Below are 19,086 nucleotides of genomic sequence, written 5' to 3' on the forward strand. Positions count from 1 at the left end.
TAGCGCTTTTACAATCACGATTGTGTCAAAGCAGCTTCACAGTGTCAAACAGGATAATATTGCGACAAAATTAGATTTGTCTGTACAGTCGTACTGGAGAAAACAGTGATGTTATCAGCTTATTTTAATTTATCATATAGCAACAATGTTGGCAGATCACCACTTCATGGCTTGCTTTGTGCTCTGACATGCACTGTGAACTGTGTCCTTATATAGACAGGTGTGTGCCTTTCCAAATAATGTCCAATCAACTGTATTCACCACAGGTGGATTCCAATCAAGTTGTAGAAACATCTCAAGGTTGATCAGTGGAAACAGGATAAACCTGAGTTAAATGTTGAGTGTCATAGCAAAGGCTGCGAATACTTATGTACATTATTTATAAATTTGCAAATATTTCAAACAAACTTCTTTCACATTGTCATTATGATGATTTTAGAATAAGGCTGTAACTTAACAGAATATGCTAAAAATGAAGCCCTATGAATACTTTCTGGATGATGATATCTGTTTTAGACGGTTTGGTTGTAACAATGCATATTTTATCTCTATCATCTGAACTTGAAAGAGCAGCTGCAATTGCAATAGTAAGGCATTTCAAATGTATATATATATATATATATATATATATATATATATATATATATATATATATATATATATATATATATATATATATATATATATATATATATATATATATATATATATATATATATATATATATAAGGCATTTCATATATATATGAAATATATATATATATAGTCTTGTCTTAAGGCTAAATGTACAACAGTTTTTTTTAAATTATTAGTTTCTTTTATATTATATTAAACACATTTATAATTAAATACTTTTATACTATTTATACTATAAATAAATAAAGCTGTGGTGCTAATGCAGCCATTGTGTATTTCTGAATTCGGGTTGAGGCATTTCCTTTAAAGCAATGAAGGTTGAGCTGCTGAACTATAATAATCCACAATGTCTAAAACAGTCTATTTTATTCCTCTCCTCCCTCACTATATTCTTGTTACTGAGGATTATTAGTATATCATGGCAGCCAGATGGATTCATATTTTAGTGACCTTCAGTCGGACATTTCAAACTTCATTCATTTTTGTTTATTGGATTTTTGCTTAAAACAGACGTTTGTTTAAACGATCACAATTATTTAGTAAAATATCACAATTATTATTTGTAACTACTGGGGAAAATAATTATAGATATGAAATATTAAACTATATATTCTCTTAAAATAATATTTCATGTAATTTTCCTTCTCAATGTTTGGATATTTTTGTACAGGAAAACAAGACAGTACAGAAAAATCTGTACAGAAAAATCTGATTAACAAGGTGATGGTTTTCCCCATTGTATCTCATGCTGTCTTCGTCTTATCTGGTTTTGCTCTCTATCATCATTTCCTTTTTTTCGTCTGTTTTTCTGTCTTTCTCTCTGCTTTTCTTCCAAGCTCTTAAGGGTGACGCTAGGCCCTTGTCCTCATATGAACTTATTTTTTCTGAGGACTCCACCCCTCCCTTTCTGCCTTTCATTTTCTCTCTTTTTTTCCGCTCCACCCCTCGTTCATTCCTGTCTATGTGAGGCGTTTATGTGATAAAGAGCAAGGTACCATCTGGAGTTTGCCCATCCTCAGAGAGAGAGTGAGATAGCATGGCAGTGCGAGACCATGTGAATGTGTATGTAACTGGAGAAGACTAATTCAAAAGAGACAAGAAAGTGTGAAAATGTTCGTGCGCAGTCTAGTGGTTCAGTTTCTGCTCAACACAATGAAATACATGTCTGGTCTGGTTATGTGCTTCCTTAATAAAACTAAGCCTTGCAGTGTAGTATTTGGTTTGAATTTGCAGGAGAGCATTTTTTTATCTGTATTTTGTGTGTAAAATCTTAAGCTAAAATTATTAAACTAATTTCTTAAATGATTTACTAAATTAAAGCATGTTTAACTAAAGGGGAAGAAAAAAGAGTTATAAATACACAAGCATTAAATATCAAAATATACAATCTCTGAAAAGGCATTGTGTGTTTGAATGCACATTTCAGCATTTTCTATAAAGCAATGAATGTGAGGCTACTGAAATGTAATAATCCACAATATATTTATTCTCCCTTGTCATGTCTTTTATGCCTCTTGTTACTGGGGATTATTAGGATATCACAGCAGCCGGATAGATTACTCTAATATTTCAATGACCTTTAAGAGTCCGCGTCTGGTGGCTTAGCCTTGCCCTTAATGGACGCTGCTGCAGCCGTCACATACACTAGGTGGCACAGTTTCTGTGCTTTTACAACTAGACAGACACAAACACACAAAGATGTGAGCATTAATGTCGTTTTAATTGGAATAATGTGTGTTTGGTGCACATCGTCTCAGGAAGTGATCTCTCAGGAGAAAAGGATCCTTTGTTCTGTTTTATCACAGCAGCCCTGAAATGTGTCATTGAATGTAGACGTTTACATTCAAGACTTACATGGCTGAAGCCAATGAGACTGGACTCTAGTTAAAACGCCTTCAGTTCATGCGGAACAAAAGGAAATGTGCTTGTTTTCCTTTGCAACCACTTACTCTCTCGCTTCCTCTTTCTCGGGCTTCCTAGAACTGGACAATCCCGAGGCGAGGGTGGCAGAGATCCACTCCATAGTGCACCGTCTCCCAGAGAAGAACCGCCAGATGCTGGAACTTCTTATGAAACACTTGGCCAAGTAAGTTTTGGTGTTGACGCCCCCTTTTTACTGTTTTACAAATTCTGCTGAGCCAAAGATGATCGCCATCGTAAAAAGCTCAATCCTGCTGATGGCAATAAAAGCCTCAACTTCCCCTTTGTTTGTCCACTTGAAAAGAGCGGCTTGTTTTCCTCCACCTGTCCTTTACTCAGTCTCCTTCCCTCCCACACCCGGCTCTATTTTCTTTTGTGCGAGTCTAATTTGACACCCTGACTGCCGAGCTCTGCAGAGCCTTTTCTCAGTGATGCTGGCAGGTTAGGGAGTATTTTGGAGTTTTACAGTGAAAATGCTTTTCAAAAGGTCAGAATCCTAAACCAAAAGAATTTTTAGAAGTTAATTTGAACGCCCACTTCTTCTTTTTTTTTTTTTTTTTGCATAGTCTTATTCGATGGAACCGCTGCCATTGAAGGCTGTCTTTGACAGTTGTAAATTATCTTGTCATGTGGAATTTCAATAATTCGCTTCATCTCACAATACCAGTGAAACACAATAGCCAATGTGCATATGATTAGGAATCATTAGGAATGGTTAGAAGAATAAAAAAAAGTGTTCTGTTAACACCAAATTATTTACAACAGGACTTTTTAAATCACACACACACACACACACACACACACACACACACACACACACACACACACACACACACACACACACACTTTCTCTTTTTTTTTTTACTTTCTCAAAAAAACTCCTTCTGTATGATTTATAAGAAGTTTTCCTTATGGGGACCTAAAAATGTCCCCACAAGGACAAGGATTTTGGATATTGCCTTCTTTGTGGGGATATTTTGTCCCTATAACGTAAGGATTACAGTGGGGACTTAACTAAACCTACCCAACACAGGAGACATTCTGTATTTTTACATTTTCAAAAAAAAAACATAATTTAGTATGTTCATGAATTCATTTGCATTGCACCGCTGGCTGGTCCCCACAATGTAGGTGATCTCAGGTTTTACTACAATGTAATATAAACAAGGACACAGACACACACACACACACACACACACACACACACACACACACACACAGAGAGAGAGTAGAAAAACAAGCAAAATAGCTCCTCTAATAAATTTGACAGGGACACTCGTGCATATCTATATGCAATAAAGGTCAGCCGCAACAATAACTCTGTCCATGCCTTCAAGCCTAATTCTTCACTGCGTGTCTTTAGTAAATCCTGACAGTAGTTTAATGCCAAAAGAGGGTTTGTGCTGGCACAAGCTGTTAGTAAATTTTCCCCTTAATGTCAAAAAACAAACATTCTGTACATTATTGCAGCTTCTCTTATTCCCAGACTGTCTAAAACGCTCTGATGTCTACCAATTGGCCAGCTGACCATAATTGCAAGTTTCAGATTCCAAAGCAATTAATCATGCTTTAGCGTATCAGTTTGAGCCTGACACAACTATTCCAGGCTCTGAAAATGCAGATGATCAAGTAGATGTCCAACAAGAATGACTCACAATGACATGAAATATTCTTCAAAATCCTAAATACACACTACTTACATACACAAACCTTCTTACAAAAACAAACTAGCACCAGAACCAAACAAGGCAGTATGTGTATATATATATATATATATATATATATATATATATATATATATATATATATATATATATATATATATTCAGCGAGGAAAATAAGTATTTGAACACCCTGCTATTTTGCAAGAGGGGTCTGAAATTATCATCGTAGGTGCATGTCCACTGTGAGAGACATAATCTAAAAAAAATCAGAAATCACAATGTATGATTATTGAACTATTGGATGTATTAAACTATTTATTTGTATGATACAGCTGCAAATAAGTTTTTGAACACCTGTCTATCAGCTAGAATTCTGACCCTTAAAGATCTGTTAGTCTGCCTTTAAGATCTCCACTCCATGTATTATCCTAAATTAGATGCACCTGTTTGAGGTCGTTAGCTGCATAAAGACACCTGTCCATCCCATACAATCAGTAAGAATCTAACTACTAACATGGCCAAGACCAAAGAGCTGTCCAAAGACACTAGAGACAAAATTGTACACCTCCAAAAGACTGGAAAGGGCTACAGATAAATTGCCAAGCAGCTTGGTGAAAAAAAGGTCCGCTGTTGGAGCAATCATTAGAAAATGGAAGCAGCTAAACATGACTGTCAATCTCCATCGGACTGAGGCTCCATGCAAGATCTCATCTGGTGAGAAATAAGCCCAGAGCTACACGGGAGGAGCAGGTCAATGACCTGAAAAGATCTGGGACCACCGTTTCCAAGGTTACTGTTGATAATACACTAAGACGTCATGGTTTGAAATCATGCATGGCATGGAAGGTTTCTCTGCTTAAACCAGCACATGTCCAGGCCCGTCTTAAGTTTGCCAATGACCATTTGGATGATCCAGAGTCATCTGAGAAAGTCATGTGGTCAGATGAGACCAAAACAGAACTTTCTGGTCATAATTCCACTAAACGTGTTTGGAGGAAGAAGAATGATGAGTACCATCCCAAGAACACCATCCCTACTGTGAAGCATGGGGTGGTAGCATCATGGTTTGGGGGTATTTTTCTGCACATGGGACTGCACTGTATTAAGGAGAGGATGTAGGCCATGTATTGCTAGATTTTGGGGAACAACCTCCTTCCCTCAGTTAGAGTGTTGAAGATGGGTTAAGGCTGTGTCTTCCAACATGACAATGACCCGAATCACACAGGCAGGATAACCAAGGAGTGGCTCTGTAAGAAGCATATCAAGGTTCTGGTGTGGCCTAGCCAGTCTCCAGACCTAAACCCAATAGAGAGTCTTTGGAGGGAGCTTAAACTCTGTGTTTCTCAGCGACAGGACAGAAACCTGACTGATCTAGAGAAGATCTGTGTGGAGGAGTGGGCCAAAATCCCTCCTACGGTGTGTGCAAACCTGGTAAAAAAAAATACAGGAAACGTTTCACCTTTGTAATTGCAAACAAAGGCTACTGTACCAAATATTAACATTGATTTCATCAGGAGTTCAAATACTTATTTGCAGCTGTATCATACAAATAAATTGTAAAAAAAAAATCATACATTGTGATTTCCTACAATGACAATTTCAGACCTCTCCATGATTTCTAAGTGGGAGAACTTGCAAAATAGCAGGGTGTTCAAATACTTATTTTCCTCACTATTTATACAGGGAGAACAGAACGAGATACAGGTTGGGCCAATCAGAAACCAACAAACAGCAAGTAATTAAGTTTAAATTAAGTTGAAATCACACGGTAACAAAAACACAACACGTACAATAACACCTCAATTCTATTCAGTTGCCCAAAATGTGAAAAAAAAAAAAAAAAGCAATTTGGTGCAATTGCTGATATTTATAGCCAAAAAGTAAGATGAATCTCTGATAGCTTGCAATGTAAATCAATGAGGTCTTTGGAACAAGACTACTTAAATAAAATGCATATAAATATCAGTTGTCGGTTTCACTTTATTTTGATGGTCCCTTTAACACATTCTGTTGACATTAAAGGGTTATAAAATGTATTTCATTAATGACTCACCCCAATGTCGTTCCACACCCGTAAGATCTCTGTTCATCCTCGGAGCACAGTTTAAGATATTTTAGATTTAGTCCGAGGCCTTTCTGTCCTTTAAATGTAAGTGTATGCCCACTTGCTGTCCACGTCCAGAAGGTAATGAAAACATCATCAGAGTAGTCCATATGTGACATCAGATGGTTAGTTAGACTCTTTTGAAGCGTTGACAATAGATTTTGGTCCAAAAATAACAAAAAATACGACTTTATTCAGCATTGTTCTCTCTTCCGCGTTTGTTTTCAAACCTCAAATAAAGAATCAAATGGTCGTGAATCAGCAGATTGATTCGTGATTCGTATCGCCAATGTCACGTGATTTCAGCAGTTTGCCAGTTTGACACACGGATCCGAATCTTGAATCAGGACGTTTGATTCTTTATTTGAGAAACACAGAAGAGAAGACAATGCTGAATAAAGTCGTATTTTTTGTTATTTTTAAACCAAAATTTATTGTCGACGCTTCAAAAGAGTCTAACTAACCGACTGATGTCCCATATGGACTACTCTGATGATGTTTTCATTACCTTCTGGACGTGGACAGCAAGTGGGCATACCATTACATTCAAAGAACAGAAAGCCCTCCGACTAAATCTAAAATATCTTAAACTGTGCTCCGAGGATGAACAACATTGGGGTGAGTCATTAATGAAAGAAATTTCATTTTTGGGTGAACTAACCCTTTAAGTAACAATGCACATACATGTCTCCTAACTCTCATTAGAGGATGTTTGGGGGGTGTATATGTATACAATATAGCAATGCAATACAATGATGATTGAGAGTTCATCAAATAAGCCAAAATCCTTTTTACTTGCAAAACAAAACACAAAAAATCTGATGGTAGTAGATTGAGTACAACAATTATCATGTTGAAAATTGTGTATCAAATATGATAAAAGATAAACCTTTTTTTTTCAACACGGATGTAAGGTGCTTTCTGTGAATGTGCATGACTTCCAATTTATTGGCTGCTATAGGGAAATAAGAAGAATATATCAAAGTGCATATACTGTAAATAACGGTAAATACAGAGAGAAACACTACATTATAATAAGGAATAAATGACTGAATGAGATATTTTATTCCCTCAACAGAGTAGCCAGTCACCACCAGCAGAATTTGATGACGGTTGCTAACCTCGGCGTCGTGTTCGGCCCTACGCTGCTGAGGCCGCAGGAAGAGACTGTCGCAGCGATCATGGACATCAAGTTCCAGAATATTGTGGTAGAAATCCTGATCGAGAACCATGAACGGGTATGTTTCTATTCCCAGCTAACAATTTTGGGTTCCCAGAATTTTCTGGGAATGTTATTTTCTGGTTCAGATTAGCCAGGAAGGTTTACATTTAGACGTTACATATAACGTTCCCTGTTGGTTTGGAGAACGTTTCCCTAACATTCCCAGTACGATCTCAGAATGTTCCCAGAACGTTTCTCTAACCTCTTTACACTGATATCACTGTAACTCAGTAATCATCCATGGAAGACGGATACATTGATGTCAATAATCAGTAGCCTACTTCAAACCATCAAGTCAAGTCAACTTTATTTATATAGCGCTTTTACAATGCCAATTGTTTCAAAGCAGCTTCACAGTGTTGAACAGGACAATATTGCAACGGAATTTGATTCGGCTGTACAGTCGCTCTGGAGAAAACTTTAATGTTATCAACTCATTTCAATTTTCATATAGCGACAATGAGGGCAGATAAGTTATATAGCTGATATAGTTAATTTAGTTTAGTAATATAATTTATTTGGATATTTAGTTGAAAATTTAGTGTCCCCAACTGAGCAAGTCAAGCCAAAGGTGATTGGAAAACCATGTCTTATTTTAATCTTTTGTTTAATTAATAAAACAATATAATTATATTCAGGATTAAATAAGATTAACTGTGTCCTTCAAAATGTAAGATTAGAGTTTGTATGTACCAAAATAACCCAGATTTTACATCTCTTCAGTACCAAATAACTACTTCATCACAATAGGGTTTTTAAAATATGAAATTCACAGACATTAAAAATGAATAAACACTTATTTGACTTTAACTAGGATAACATTACTCTGCACCAATTAGGCATACCTTCCTAATATGTCAGTCACCCCTTTTGCTGCCAAAACAGCAATAGACCCCTGAAGGTGTGCTATGGTACTTGACACCAGGATGTTAGCAGCAGATCCTTTAAGTCCTGTAAGTTACTAGGTGGGGCCTTCATGGATCGAACTTGTTTGTTTAGCACATCCCATATATGCTCCATTGGATTGAGACGTGTGGAATTTGGAGGTCAAGTCAACACCTCAAACTTGCAAACACCTTTACTTTGTGGCAGGGCGAATTATCCTGCTGAAAGAGGCCACAGGCACCAGGGAATATCTATTTCATTGAAAGGACTTCTTCCAAGTTAAAACTTCCAATTAAAACTTCTTCTCATAGTGCATCCTGGTGCCTTGTGTTCCCCAGATAAGCAACGCACACACACCCGGCCATCCACGTGATGTAAAAAAAAAAAAAAAGTGATTCATTAGACCAGGCCACCTTCTTCCATTTCTCTGTTGTCCAGGTTTGATGCTCACATGCCCATTGTTGGTGCATTTGGATGTGGGCACGGAGGGATCAGCATGGGCACCCTGACAGCCTATGCAGCCCCATATGCAACAAACTGCAATACACTGCGTATTCTGACAACTTTCTATCAAAACCAGCAATAACATTTTGAGCAATTTGAGCTCCAGTAGCTCATCTGTTTGATCGGACCACACAGGCCAGCCTTCGCTCCCCATGTGCATCATTGAGCCGTGGCCGCCCATTACCCTGTTTTTGGTTCATCACTGTTCCTTCCTTAGACCACTTTTGATAGACACTGACCACTGCAGACCGGGAACACCCCACTGCAGCTGCAGTCATCTAGCCATCACAATTTGGCCCTTGTCAAACTTGATTTATGTTCAGCACAACATAAATACATAAACACAACAGTACAAGGCGATTTATAGGCTATATAGGTAATGAACAATTACACGTTTCACCTCAAGTTCATCTCAAGTTTACATGGTTATAAAAATAAAAATATATATATATATACTTTATTTTTATTTTATATATATATATATATATATATATATATATATATATATATATATATATATATATATATATATATATATATATATATATATATATATATATATATATATATATATATATATATATATATAACCTGCAGAGAACATTCTCGAAAGGTTCTTTTTAATTTGTTACAAAAAACTAAACAAAAACACCTGTGATGTTCTGAAGGTTAGTTTTTGGTTATAAAAAACACAACCAATAGATAACATTCTTATTTGGTTCCCCAAAAATAACCATATGGGAAGAAATGTATACTAGCTGAAGAGAATAGCCAGTCATAAATTGGGTTAGTCATGTTTTTTTCTTTTCTTCTTCTGAACCTTTGGTGATGATCTGCACAGCTAAATGGCTCTTTAGGTTGTTTTCATCAATTGGTCACCATATTCACTCTAAAGGCGCACCAGCTGTGTTGCTCACACCAAGGTGTGAATGAAAGATGTAATTCCTCTATTAAAGTGGGTGACACTGATTCAGCATACTTGTCCAGCAGCGAGACCCTTCTTAAGGGACACACTCAGCCCACGTTTGCAGTAACAGGTAACTTCAAAGCCATCAGGAGCTTAAGAGTAAATCAGCTTAGTCTAGTGGCCATGGCAACATGCAAATCGGCTCATGGCTGATTCCTCAAGCTGACCCCACTGTCACATGACATAGAGCCACTCCCTCCTGCATGAAGGGGCGAAGTGGGCTGAGTAAGTTTTAAGATCAAAGCTGCCACTATGTCCTGTGCAATTAACTTTCCCATGTCTCGTCCCCGTAAAGGCTTGGCACTTATGTTATGCTACTGTGAATGAGGTTAACCTGTAATGAATCCTTCAACTTCGGCCTAAAAGCATTGTAGGCTGCCTATTCTATATCTGCCAGAAATAAAACATTAAACTGACTGTAGCATAAACCTGATCCTCAAAGAGCTTTTCATTTACAAACACGTAATAGACTCTTTGCATAAAGACTTGTGACCTTGTTACATTTTGTCACAAGAGAAAGGGATTTTTCTCAGCATTCCTTAAGGGATATTTCAGTCATTTCACCAAAATATTGGCACCCTCAAATGAAACTTCAAAGAATACCCAAACTGTTATTTTTCCTTGTATGCATTAAATTGAGTCCAGCTTAAATTGTAAAATCTTTCTTGTCTATTTTCTAAATGCCTTTGACTGTTTTATTTTTATGTATTTTCATTCTAGGCAGAATATGAGTCTAGGCGTTCTAGGCAGCTACACTATATCACCAAGAGTTTCGGGACGCCTGCCTTTACATACACATTAACTGTAATGACATCCCATTCTTAATCAGTAGGGTTTAATATGGAGTTGGCCCATCCTTTGCAGCTATAACAGCTTCAACTCTTCTGGGAAGGTTTTCCTCAAGGTTTAGGAGTGTCTTTATGGGGATTTTTGACCATTCTCCAGCACAGGTCAGGTTAGGTCAGGACTCTGTGCAAGCCAGTCAAGTTACTGCACACCAAACTTGCTCATCCATGTCTTTATGGACCTTGCACTCCAGAGAACACGTCTCCACTGCTGTAGAGTCCAGTGGCGGCGTGCTTTACTCCACTGCATCCGGTGTTTTGCATTGGTCTTGGGGATTTAAGGTTTGGATGAGCTACTCAACGATGGAAACCCATTCCATGAAGCTCTCTACGCACTGTTCTTGAGCTAATCTTGAGGCCACACAAAGTTTGAAGGTCTGAAGCTATTGACTCTGCAGAAAGTTGGCGACTTCTGCAAAATGTGCACCTCAGCATAAGCTGACCCCACTCTGTAATTTTATGTGGTTACTGTCGTACGAGTTGCTGTTGTTCCCAATTACTTCCACTTTGTTATAATACCACTAACAGTTGACCGTGGAATATTTACTAGTGAGGAAATTTCATGAATGGACTTATTGCACAGGTGGCAACCTATAACGGTACCACACTTGAGCTCCTGAGAGCGGCCCATTCTTTCACAAATGTTTGAAGAAGCGTCTCCATGCTTAGGTACTTGATTTAAACACCTTTGGCCATGGAAGTGATTGAAACACCTGAATTCAGTGATTTGGAGGGGTGTCCCACTACTTTGGCAATATAGTGTATTTCATGTCGATTTTGTTAATGTTGATTTTTTTACAACAGTCAGAGTGAAAAGTGTGTCGCCAATAGAGCTCACAAATGCACACGTCATGCACAAAAGAACAGCAGCCAAGTTTTCGAGAATTTCGTTAAATAATACTTAAAATTTTGGCTTGTTTTCCTCTGAACGCTATTGTTTACCACCAGAACACTTTGAATATAAGGAACGTGTCATATGGGATCACTCTGTGATACTTTTGCACCATTTTTGCAGCTTGGTGTTGGTCGCTATTCGCTACAATTATTAAGAGTCCAACATAAAAAATACACAAAAAAAAAACACTTGTTGTCCCTAAAAGAAAGATGGTTATATGGCTTTAGAAAAACACTGTGGTGAGTAAAGGATGACTTACTTTTCATTTAAGGGTGAACTATCCCTTTAAATCCTGCTATCTGACATTCAGCAATCAACAACCGATTGATGTCCGAATATACTGTAAAAAGAAGTTGCTGCTTTATATTTTTAAAGTACAATCAACTTTGATGTTTAAGTCATTTCAACTTAATCTTGTAAAATACTAGTGCTGCCACGAATGTGGTTAATTTAAAGTTCTTAACATGTTAAAATAATTGAGACCTAAATAAATGACAGAAGTACGTGAAACTGCGTCATTATCGTTATTTTCGGCAAACAGTTAGATGATCTTAAAGGTCGGGAATTTATCACAATCATGTATGTGTATATGTGTTTGTGTTGGATATATGTATCCAACACAAATTAAACATCTGTAGTTGACTAGCAGAGTTAAAAAAGAGGCGATGGGATATTGTTTCTTAAATCATGCCGCCGTTATCAGAGCCGGTGGCTTGTGCACAGATGAGCGCTTTAATCTATCCGTTTAAATCACAAAACAAAATGAACCCAAACGTGTCCCTACTTTTGATATATAATCACTGATGTTGTACATCTTTGGTTTTAATAAGAAAAAATAAAATATACAAGGGCAGATTAGAACCTAGAACCTCTGGCACACTTAACAAAAGTTCTAACTAATAGTGGATAGTGTATTCATTCACTAACATGAAGAATCGCGGACTAATTTCATTATACAGTCAAACCAAAAAATATTCAGACACATTTTCTCACATTATCACAGTGTAGTCACTACCGTTTTGAAAACAGTAATAAAATACGACAAGAACTCAGAGTTAAACTGTATCAGAACAAATTAAGCTTGATAATGTCAGATAACTTGATAAAAAGGGATGTAATGGATTACAATCAACCAATCAGCTGTCAGCTGTTCAATTTAAATACACAGTTAGATAACACCAATTTAGGTCAACCAGTGACCGAGCAATGCTGCTCACGTCTGTGGCGTGAAAGGTCACATTAGCAATTAATGAAAAACACATCATTTTGGTCCCAAATTTGTATCAATTTTGTTTTTGTTGGGTATAATATGTCATAGTTTACTTTATTTAGCTACTCTACTTACATAAATGAACTAGTGCCTTTCAGCCACTAGTAAAAAATCACATTAAACGTGTTCTATGTTAATAAATTAAACACAATGTACTTTTGAAATGGCTTTCTGGTATGTTTTTTGGATTATGTTATATAACAAGAAAAAATAAATAAATTAGGTACTCAAGTTCAAATAAGTTCAACTTTCTCTCTAGACCTGTAGTGACATGAATCTTTTTTTCCCGTCTGAATAACAGTTTGCCTCATGCATTCAGTTTAGCAGCATTATACGCAAGCCAAAGAGGGCAAGGTTTCATCTAAACTATGCGTATTCATTTTATCCACTTATGTTCTTGCTTAAACCATGCAATAAATGCACGCTCTTAAAACATGTTCTAGCATGTTCTGTTTCAACTGCTCATGGTATGACCCATTTTAGTGACGGCCAAATATGTCTGCCAGTTTTTGCTTGTGATTGTCAGTCTCTGCTTTTTTCATACAGACTGAAGGTGCTTGTGAGTGTATTACCCATTGATTGGTTGGCGCTTTCTACAGCCCTTCATCAAACTTCTTAACATACAGCCTCAGATTGCCTCAAAATGTTGTAGACAATGCCCAAATAGTATTAAAAGATTAACACAAGCCTATAAATTCTGATTGGGTGAGTGCCTTGATCCAGCTCCGATTGACTATAATTATTAGTTTCACTATTGTTATCAGAGTTCTTTTTAGTTGGGAACTTCAGCCCTTTGCAATTATAATTGAGTTTCCTACCGCTAGCGCAGCCAACTTGGGAGAATAAAATAATATCATTGGCTGAGTTTAACCCAACTTCCAATCCATGGCACATGACAGTGTTGAATAAATCACAATTTTCTATTTTGAACTGTTTGCAAATGCAAAAGAAAGACCACTGAAAAGGTTTAGGACACCATGAAAGTGAGCAACTGATTACCCGAATTTACATTTAATATATTAGGACATGTTAAAGGGTTAAATCAGCCAAAAATGCTTTCATTAATTGCTTACCCTAATGTCGTTCGACATCCGTTCATCTTCTGAACACAAATGAAGATATTTGTGTTGAACTCCGATGGCTCAGAAAGGCCTTCATTGACACCAATGTCATTTCCTCTCTCAAGACCCATAAAGGCACTAAAGACGTCGTTACAAAGCCCTTCTCACTACAGCGGCTCTACAATCATTTTATGAAGCGACAAGAATAATTTTTGTGCACAAAAAAAACGAAATAACGACTTATATAGTGAAGGGGCGATTTCAAAACAAAGTTTCGAACGTTATGAATCAGTGTATCGATTCGTGACATTGGCGATCCGAATCAGAAATCGATACGCTGATTCATAACGTTCGAAACTTTGTTTTGAAATTGCCCCTTCACTATATAAGTCGTTATTTAGTTTTATTTGCGTACAAAAGCTATTCTCGTCGCTTCATAAAATTATTCTAGAGCCACTGTAGTGAGATGGGCTTTTTAACAAGCCATCGGATTTCAACAAAAATATCTTAATTTGTGTTCTGAAGATGAGCGGAGGTCTTACGGGTGTCGAACAACATTAAGGTGAGTCATTATTGACAGAAATTTCATTTTGGGGTGAACTAACCCTTTAAGGGTCATAATCCCCCATCAGAAGCATTACAGTTTGTTCTATTTTCTGTGCAGACACTCATCTTAACATTTTGGCTCTCTGACATATTCCTGCTGATTTGAATTTCCTCTTGGCTCTGCAGATTTTCAAAGACATGCCGGTGTCTGGAGGAGGGCAGGGCAACTCCCAGCTCAACCTGCCCAGGCGGAGAAGTGCAGACAGCAAGGCCCCATCCTGCAGCGAGAGACCCCTCACGCTTTTCCACACACCCACATTCTCAGAGAAAGACAAAGGTACACCATCGAGTGCTTTCATTAAAATATTTTAAATGATAGTTCTTTAGGACTAAAAATAATGCTGTAATACGTGCTCCCTACCGTGTCCTTCATGACTCCGTAGCCAGTTCTATTTCATCAACACGCCTCCACATGGGTCAACCTCACTAGAGGGCAAGCTGTCAGGAGATTGTGTTTCAAGTTAAACATGCTCTACCTGCTTATAATCATCCTCTATAAATACTAGTTGCGCTCACGTTTCACACAAGAGAGACGCATGTTTAGAAAGCCATATAAACAAACTTTGAGAAAACATGTCTCGAGACTTTTTTTAAAAGCACAAAAAGGTATTTTGATTTCTGCTTTGGTTCTTTGTATTAAACATAAATACATGATGCTGTTTTGTTCATAATTTGTTCATAATTTCCTCCTACCAGGGTTACAGGTGCTTGTAGTTGCTCAGTGTGATTGTGATAAATTCCCGACCTTTAAGATCATCTAACTGTGTGCCAAAAATAACGTTAATGACGCAGCTTCAAGTACTTCTGTCATTTATTTAGGTAAATTGCGTTCAATTATTTTAACTGGTTAAGAACTTTAAATTAATCGCACTAGTATTTTATAAAATTATATTTGATTTATAAACACGATTTGAATTATAAACTATTTCATTGCAAGCTAAAAGGGCAGCAGAGCGAGCTCAAGTGTGCAATGACCAATGACATCTGTTTTTTAAGAGGCTCCCATCATCTGAAATCCAAAGGGCTTCTGATCCTTCCTGATTTTTGTGGCAGAGTCTACAAAGTCTAGGGTCATTCAACCTCATCTCTCCATGGCTGGGGAAGTTCACAGCATACTTTGACCTAGGGCTGGGCGATATGGAGCAAAAAATATATCTCGATATACGATATATATCTCGATATCTTTACAGGAAAAATAACCCCCCAAAAACTACAGCAAAAACAAATATGCCAAATACCACAATTTCTTTTCTTTTTTTATTGAAGTGCAAAGAGGTCAGTTCATGAAGGAACAAAGTGCTTTTGTGACATAAAAAAACCTCCCTGATTACATAAATAATAATAATTTAACTGTAAAATAAAAGAAATAATAGGCCTACAATACATATAGTCATCCTTTCATTCATTCATGCTTTTCAAATGACGAATCAAAACCCTTTTTTAAACTTAAACAGTAAGCATTTTGCAGAAAGATGGGGGCAATGACTGAGATATTAATAAACTGATTTTGTCATAATACCACTTCCTGTTAAATTTGTACCAAAATTCAAACAGTAGATGTCACGCTCTTTACTAAAGCGTGACTGAGCGCCTCATCATGCGGATCATGTAGCCTACACATGAGTTGATTTTCACTTCTTTTCCAGTTACAGAACGAAATATGAACGTCAGAAGGTAGGCTATAATATGATGGCTAAAGTACAACTTACAGAAGAGCACTGTGTCTCATAGGACACCCGGGATGTCTCGTATTTTCCTCTTGGTTAAAACATGAATAGCTATTCATCATAATCCTGTGATAAAGCTGACAAAATTAAAATTACGATATTGCAATAATTTTTAAATGTTTTTAAATAATATGAACATTAATATTTCTTTATGAGTTTTAGCAAGCAGTTTTGTTAGAACGAAATTCATGGTCTCTAAATTGAGTATTGAACAACGCGCGCTTGTCAACTTGATAAATAATCCTCACCTGGTTGAGAAAGCCGGCGCGATGAGACAACACGCGAGGGGAGGGGGAACAAAAGCAAGAGGCGGGAGGCGCCCGAGCGGGGGGCGAGCACAGCACAGAGAAGCTAAAATGCAAAGTGGCGGAATCAGAATTAAATATAAACAATATATTGATATATACGATATGTCAAAATCCATATCGAGTTTAAAAAATATCTCGATATATTTTAAATATCGAGATATCGCCCACCCCTACTTTGACCCTTGGCAAACCTGAGCCAGGGCAATCACCAGCATTAGCCGACAAAGCAGGCAGAAATGTGACCGTTAGGACCCCTGGGTACTCAATATCCTAAGATCAGGATACAGGCTCCAGTTCAGAACCGAGCCACCACGTTATCAGGGTATTGTTTTAATGGTCTAAAAAGGAAATGTGGAGTGCAAATCCCTCTCCACCGAGGTTTCAACACTATTGCAGAAAAGAGGAATAACGCTCTAGCCTTCAGAGTCAGTAGGACAGGGGTTTTATTCCTTTATATACCTGGATGATCCACGGCTGTTTTTTGTTTTGTGATGGTTGGTCATGAGTCTCTTGTTTGCCCTGAGCAGTTAAACTGGGCAATGTTCTTAAGAAAAATATGCTGGAAAAAAATATCCAGCATATTTAGAATATTTGACTAGGATTTTGAGAGACTCATACGCAACTATTACAAAAGCTGCAAACATTCACTGATCCAGAAGGATGCATTTAAAACTAGGGGGTGTAAACTTTTGAACAGGCCATTTTTTTAAATAAATGCTACCTTTTTTTGTCATTTTATATGCAAAAATCTTTTATGTAAAATATCTTATTCGAGACCATAAGATTTAATAAGATTAAATAAAAAATAACGAATTTGTCGCTTTTTCCATCACAATTCCACGCCGAGAAAGGTTTGTACTCGTGCCATGCCGAACCAAGCTCAAGAGGAACCACAGCCGGAATTCTTTAGACGTAAATGTCTTGTTTTAAAGCTGTTTAGATATTTTTATATGATAATGATAATTTATGTTGTGCATGAAACATTTTGTAAAAAAAAAAATGGTTACGCTTTAAAATTAGGTCTCATTAACATTAATGCATTAACTAACATGACCTAACAATAAGCAATATATTACAGCATTTAAACTTTATTAATATTAGATAACATTTTCATCTTAGTTCACAGTACATTCATTTTACAGATACAATCTTTAAAATGCTTTAGTAAATGTTGAGATTAACATGAACTAAGATGAATAAACAGAGGTGGACAGTGACTAAGTACATTTACTTGAGTACTGTACTTAAGTACACTTTTTGAGTATCTGTACTTTACTGGAGTATTATTTTTTCTGGAAACTTCTGACTTTTACTTCACTACATTTGAAAGACAAATATACTTTTTACTCCACTACATTTCTATCAAGGTCGAAAGTCATTTCTGTGGCAGCTCTGAAAGTCGGAGGATGATTTTTTTCCATCTTTAAAAGGTTTTTTTGTTGTTGTTGTTTCAGACAGTCTATCAGGAATCACTCTTATAGTCATATACATTTCCCCAACTTTTTTTGAACACTGATCTGTTCATAGCAAAATGGAAGAAGACGGTTCTTAGGCACACGTGTGTGCACCCACAACCATACTTTGAAAGTATGTTTCAGTTAAAAAAAATCAAGATTAAGTTCGTTGGCATACACTTGGTGCATGTCTTATAAAATATTAAAAATATAAACATCTGGGAGAAAGAGAAGAGTAAAGTTGGGAGAATATCAGATGTGTATCACTGTATTGGATCCGTGCATTCGGCCTTAAAGTGACAGCAGCTTTGTAAAGAGCTTTGTAACTTATATACAAGTATTTAAATGAGTTTAAGTTAGTCGTATGCTAGTACGTCAGATGGAGCATCACTGAATGACTTAAACCATGATGACAGTGTGCATTTATATAACAATAATAAAATAATGCATCGGCATAAAAAAGTAAATTTACCTTTATACTTAAGTACTTTTGAAAACTAATACTTCTGTACTTTTACTTAAGTAAAAATTTGTTTTTACAACTTTCACTTGTAACGGATTAATATTTGACCAGCAGTACTTTTACTTTTACTCAAGTAATAGAGTTGTGTACTTTGTCCACCTCTGTGAATAAATGCTGTTGAATTATTGGTCATGTTAACTAGTGTAGTGAGCTAATGTTAACAAATGACCCCTTAATTGTAGAAAGGAAATCCCAAAGAGGTTGTTTACATGCAAACGGTTTTACATTGCTAAGCTCTGTGCTTCAGGTCAGCTGGCAGAGGAAATTCAGTTTCAGGTCTATAAATTGTTGTGCTATAAATAACAATGGAATTAATTATTGAAACAGTTTCAGGTTTCAAGTTGGCACACCTGCAGTATGACCAGACACCACCCTGTTCGCAATCACTATAAAATGCTGCCAACCCCTTCTGGGCAAGAGATGAACGAACTAACACCAATATTAGATGCAATTTAAGTATTACCGGTTTACATGCATATCAAAAACCTGGCAATG

At 36.8% G+C, this 19,086-nt stretch overlaps 1 protein-coding gene across 7 annotated transcripts in view; it reads left to right on the top strand.

Annotated features, from left to right (window-relative positions):
- The window catches only part of LOC137046956 (rho GTPase-activating protein 26-like), a 176,951-nt gene that overhangs the window by 129,615 nt on the left and 28,250 nt on the right, over nucleotides 1-19,086 (top strand). For all 7 annotated transcript variants that reach the window (XM_067424476.1, XM_067424477.1, XM_067424474.1 and 4 more), the window contains exons 17-19: nucleotides 2,617-2,722; nucleotides 7,403-7,562; nucleotides 14,706-14,856. In XM_067424476.1, coding sequence (XP_067280577.1) covers nucleotides 2,617-2,722; nucleotides 7,403-7,562; nucleotides 14,706-14,856 — 417 coding nt within the window. The remainder of the gene's footprint in view (nucleotides 1-2,616; nucleotides 2,723-7,402; nucleotides 7,563-14,705; nucleotides 14,857-19,086) is intronic.

Source organism: Pseudorasbora parva, chromosome 18 (assembly GCF_024679245.1).
Source record: "Pseudorasbora parva isolate DD20220531a chromosome 18, ASM2467924v1, whole genome shotgun sequence".
Taxonomy (NCBI): domain Eukaryota; kingdom Metazoa; phylum Chordata; class Actinopteri; order Cypriniformes; family Gobionidae; genus Pseudorasbora; species Pseudorasbora parva.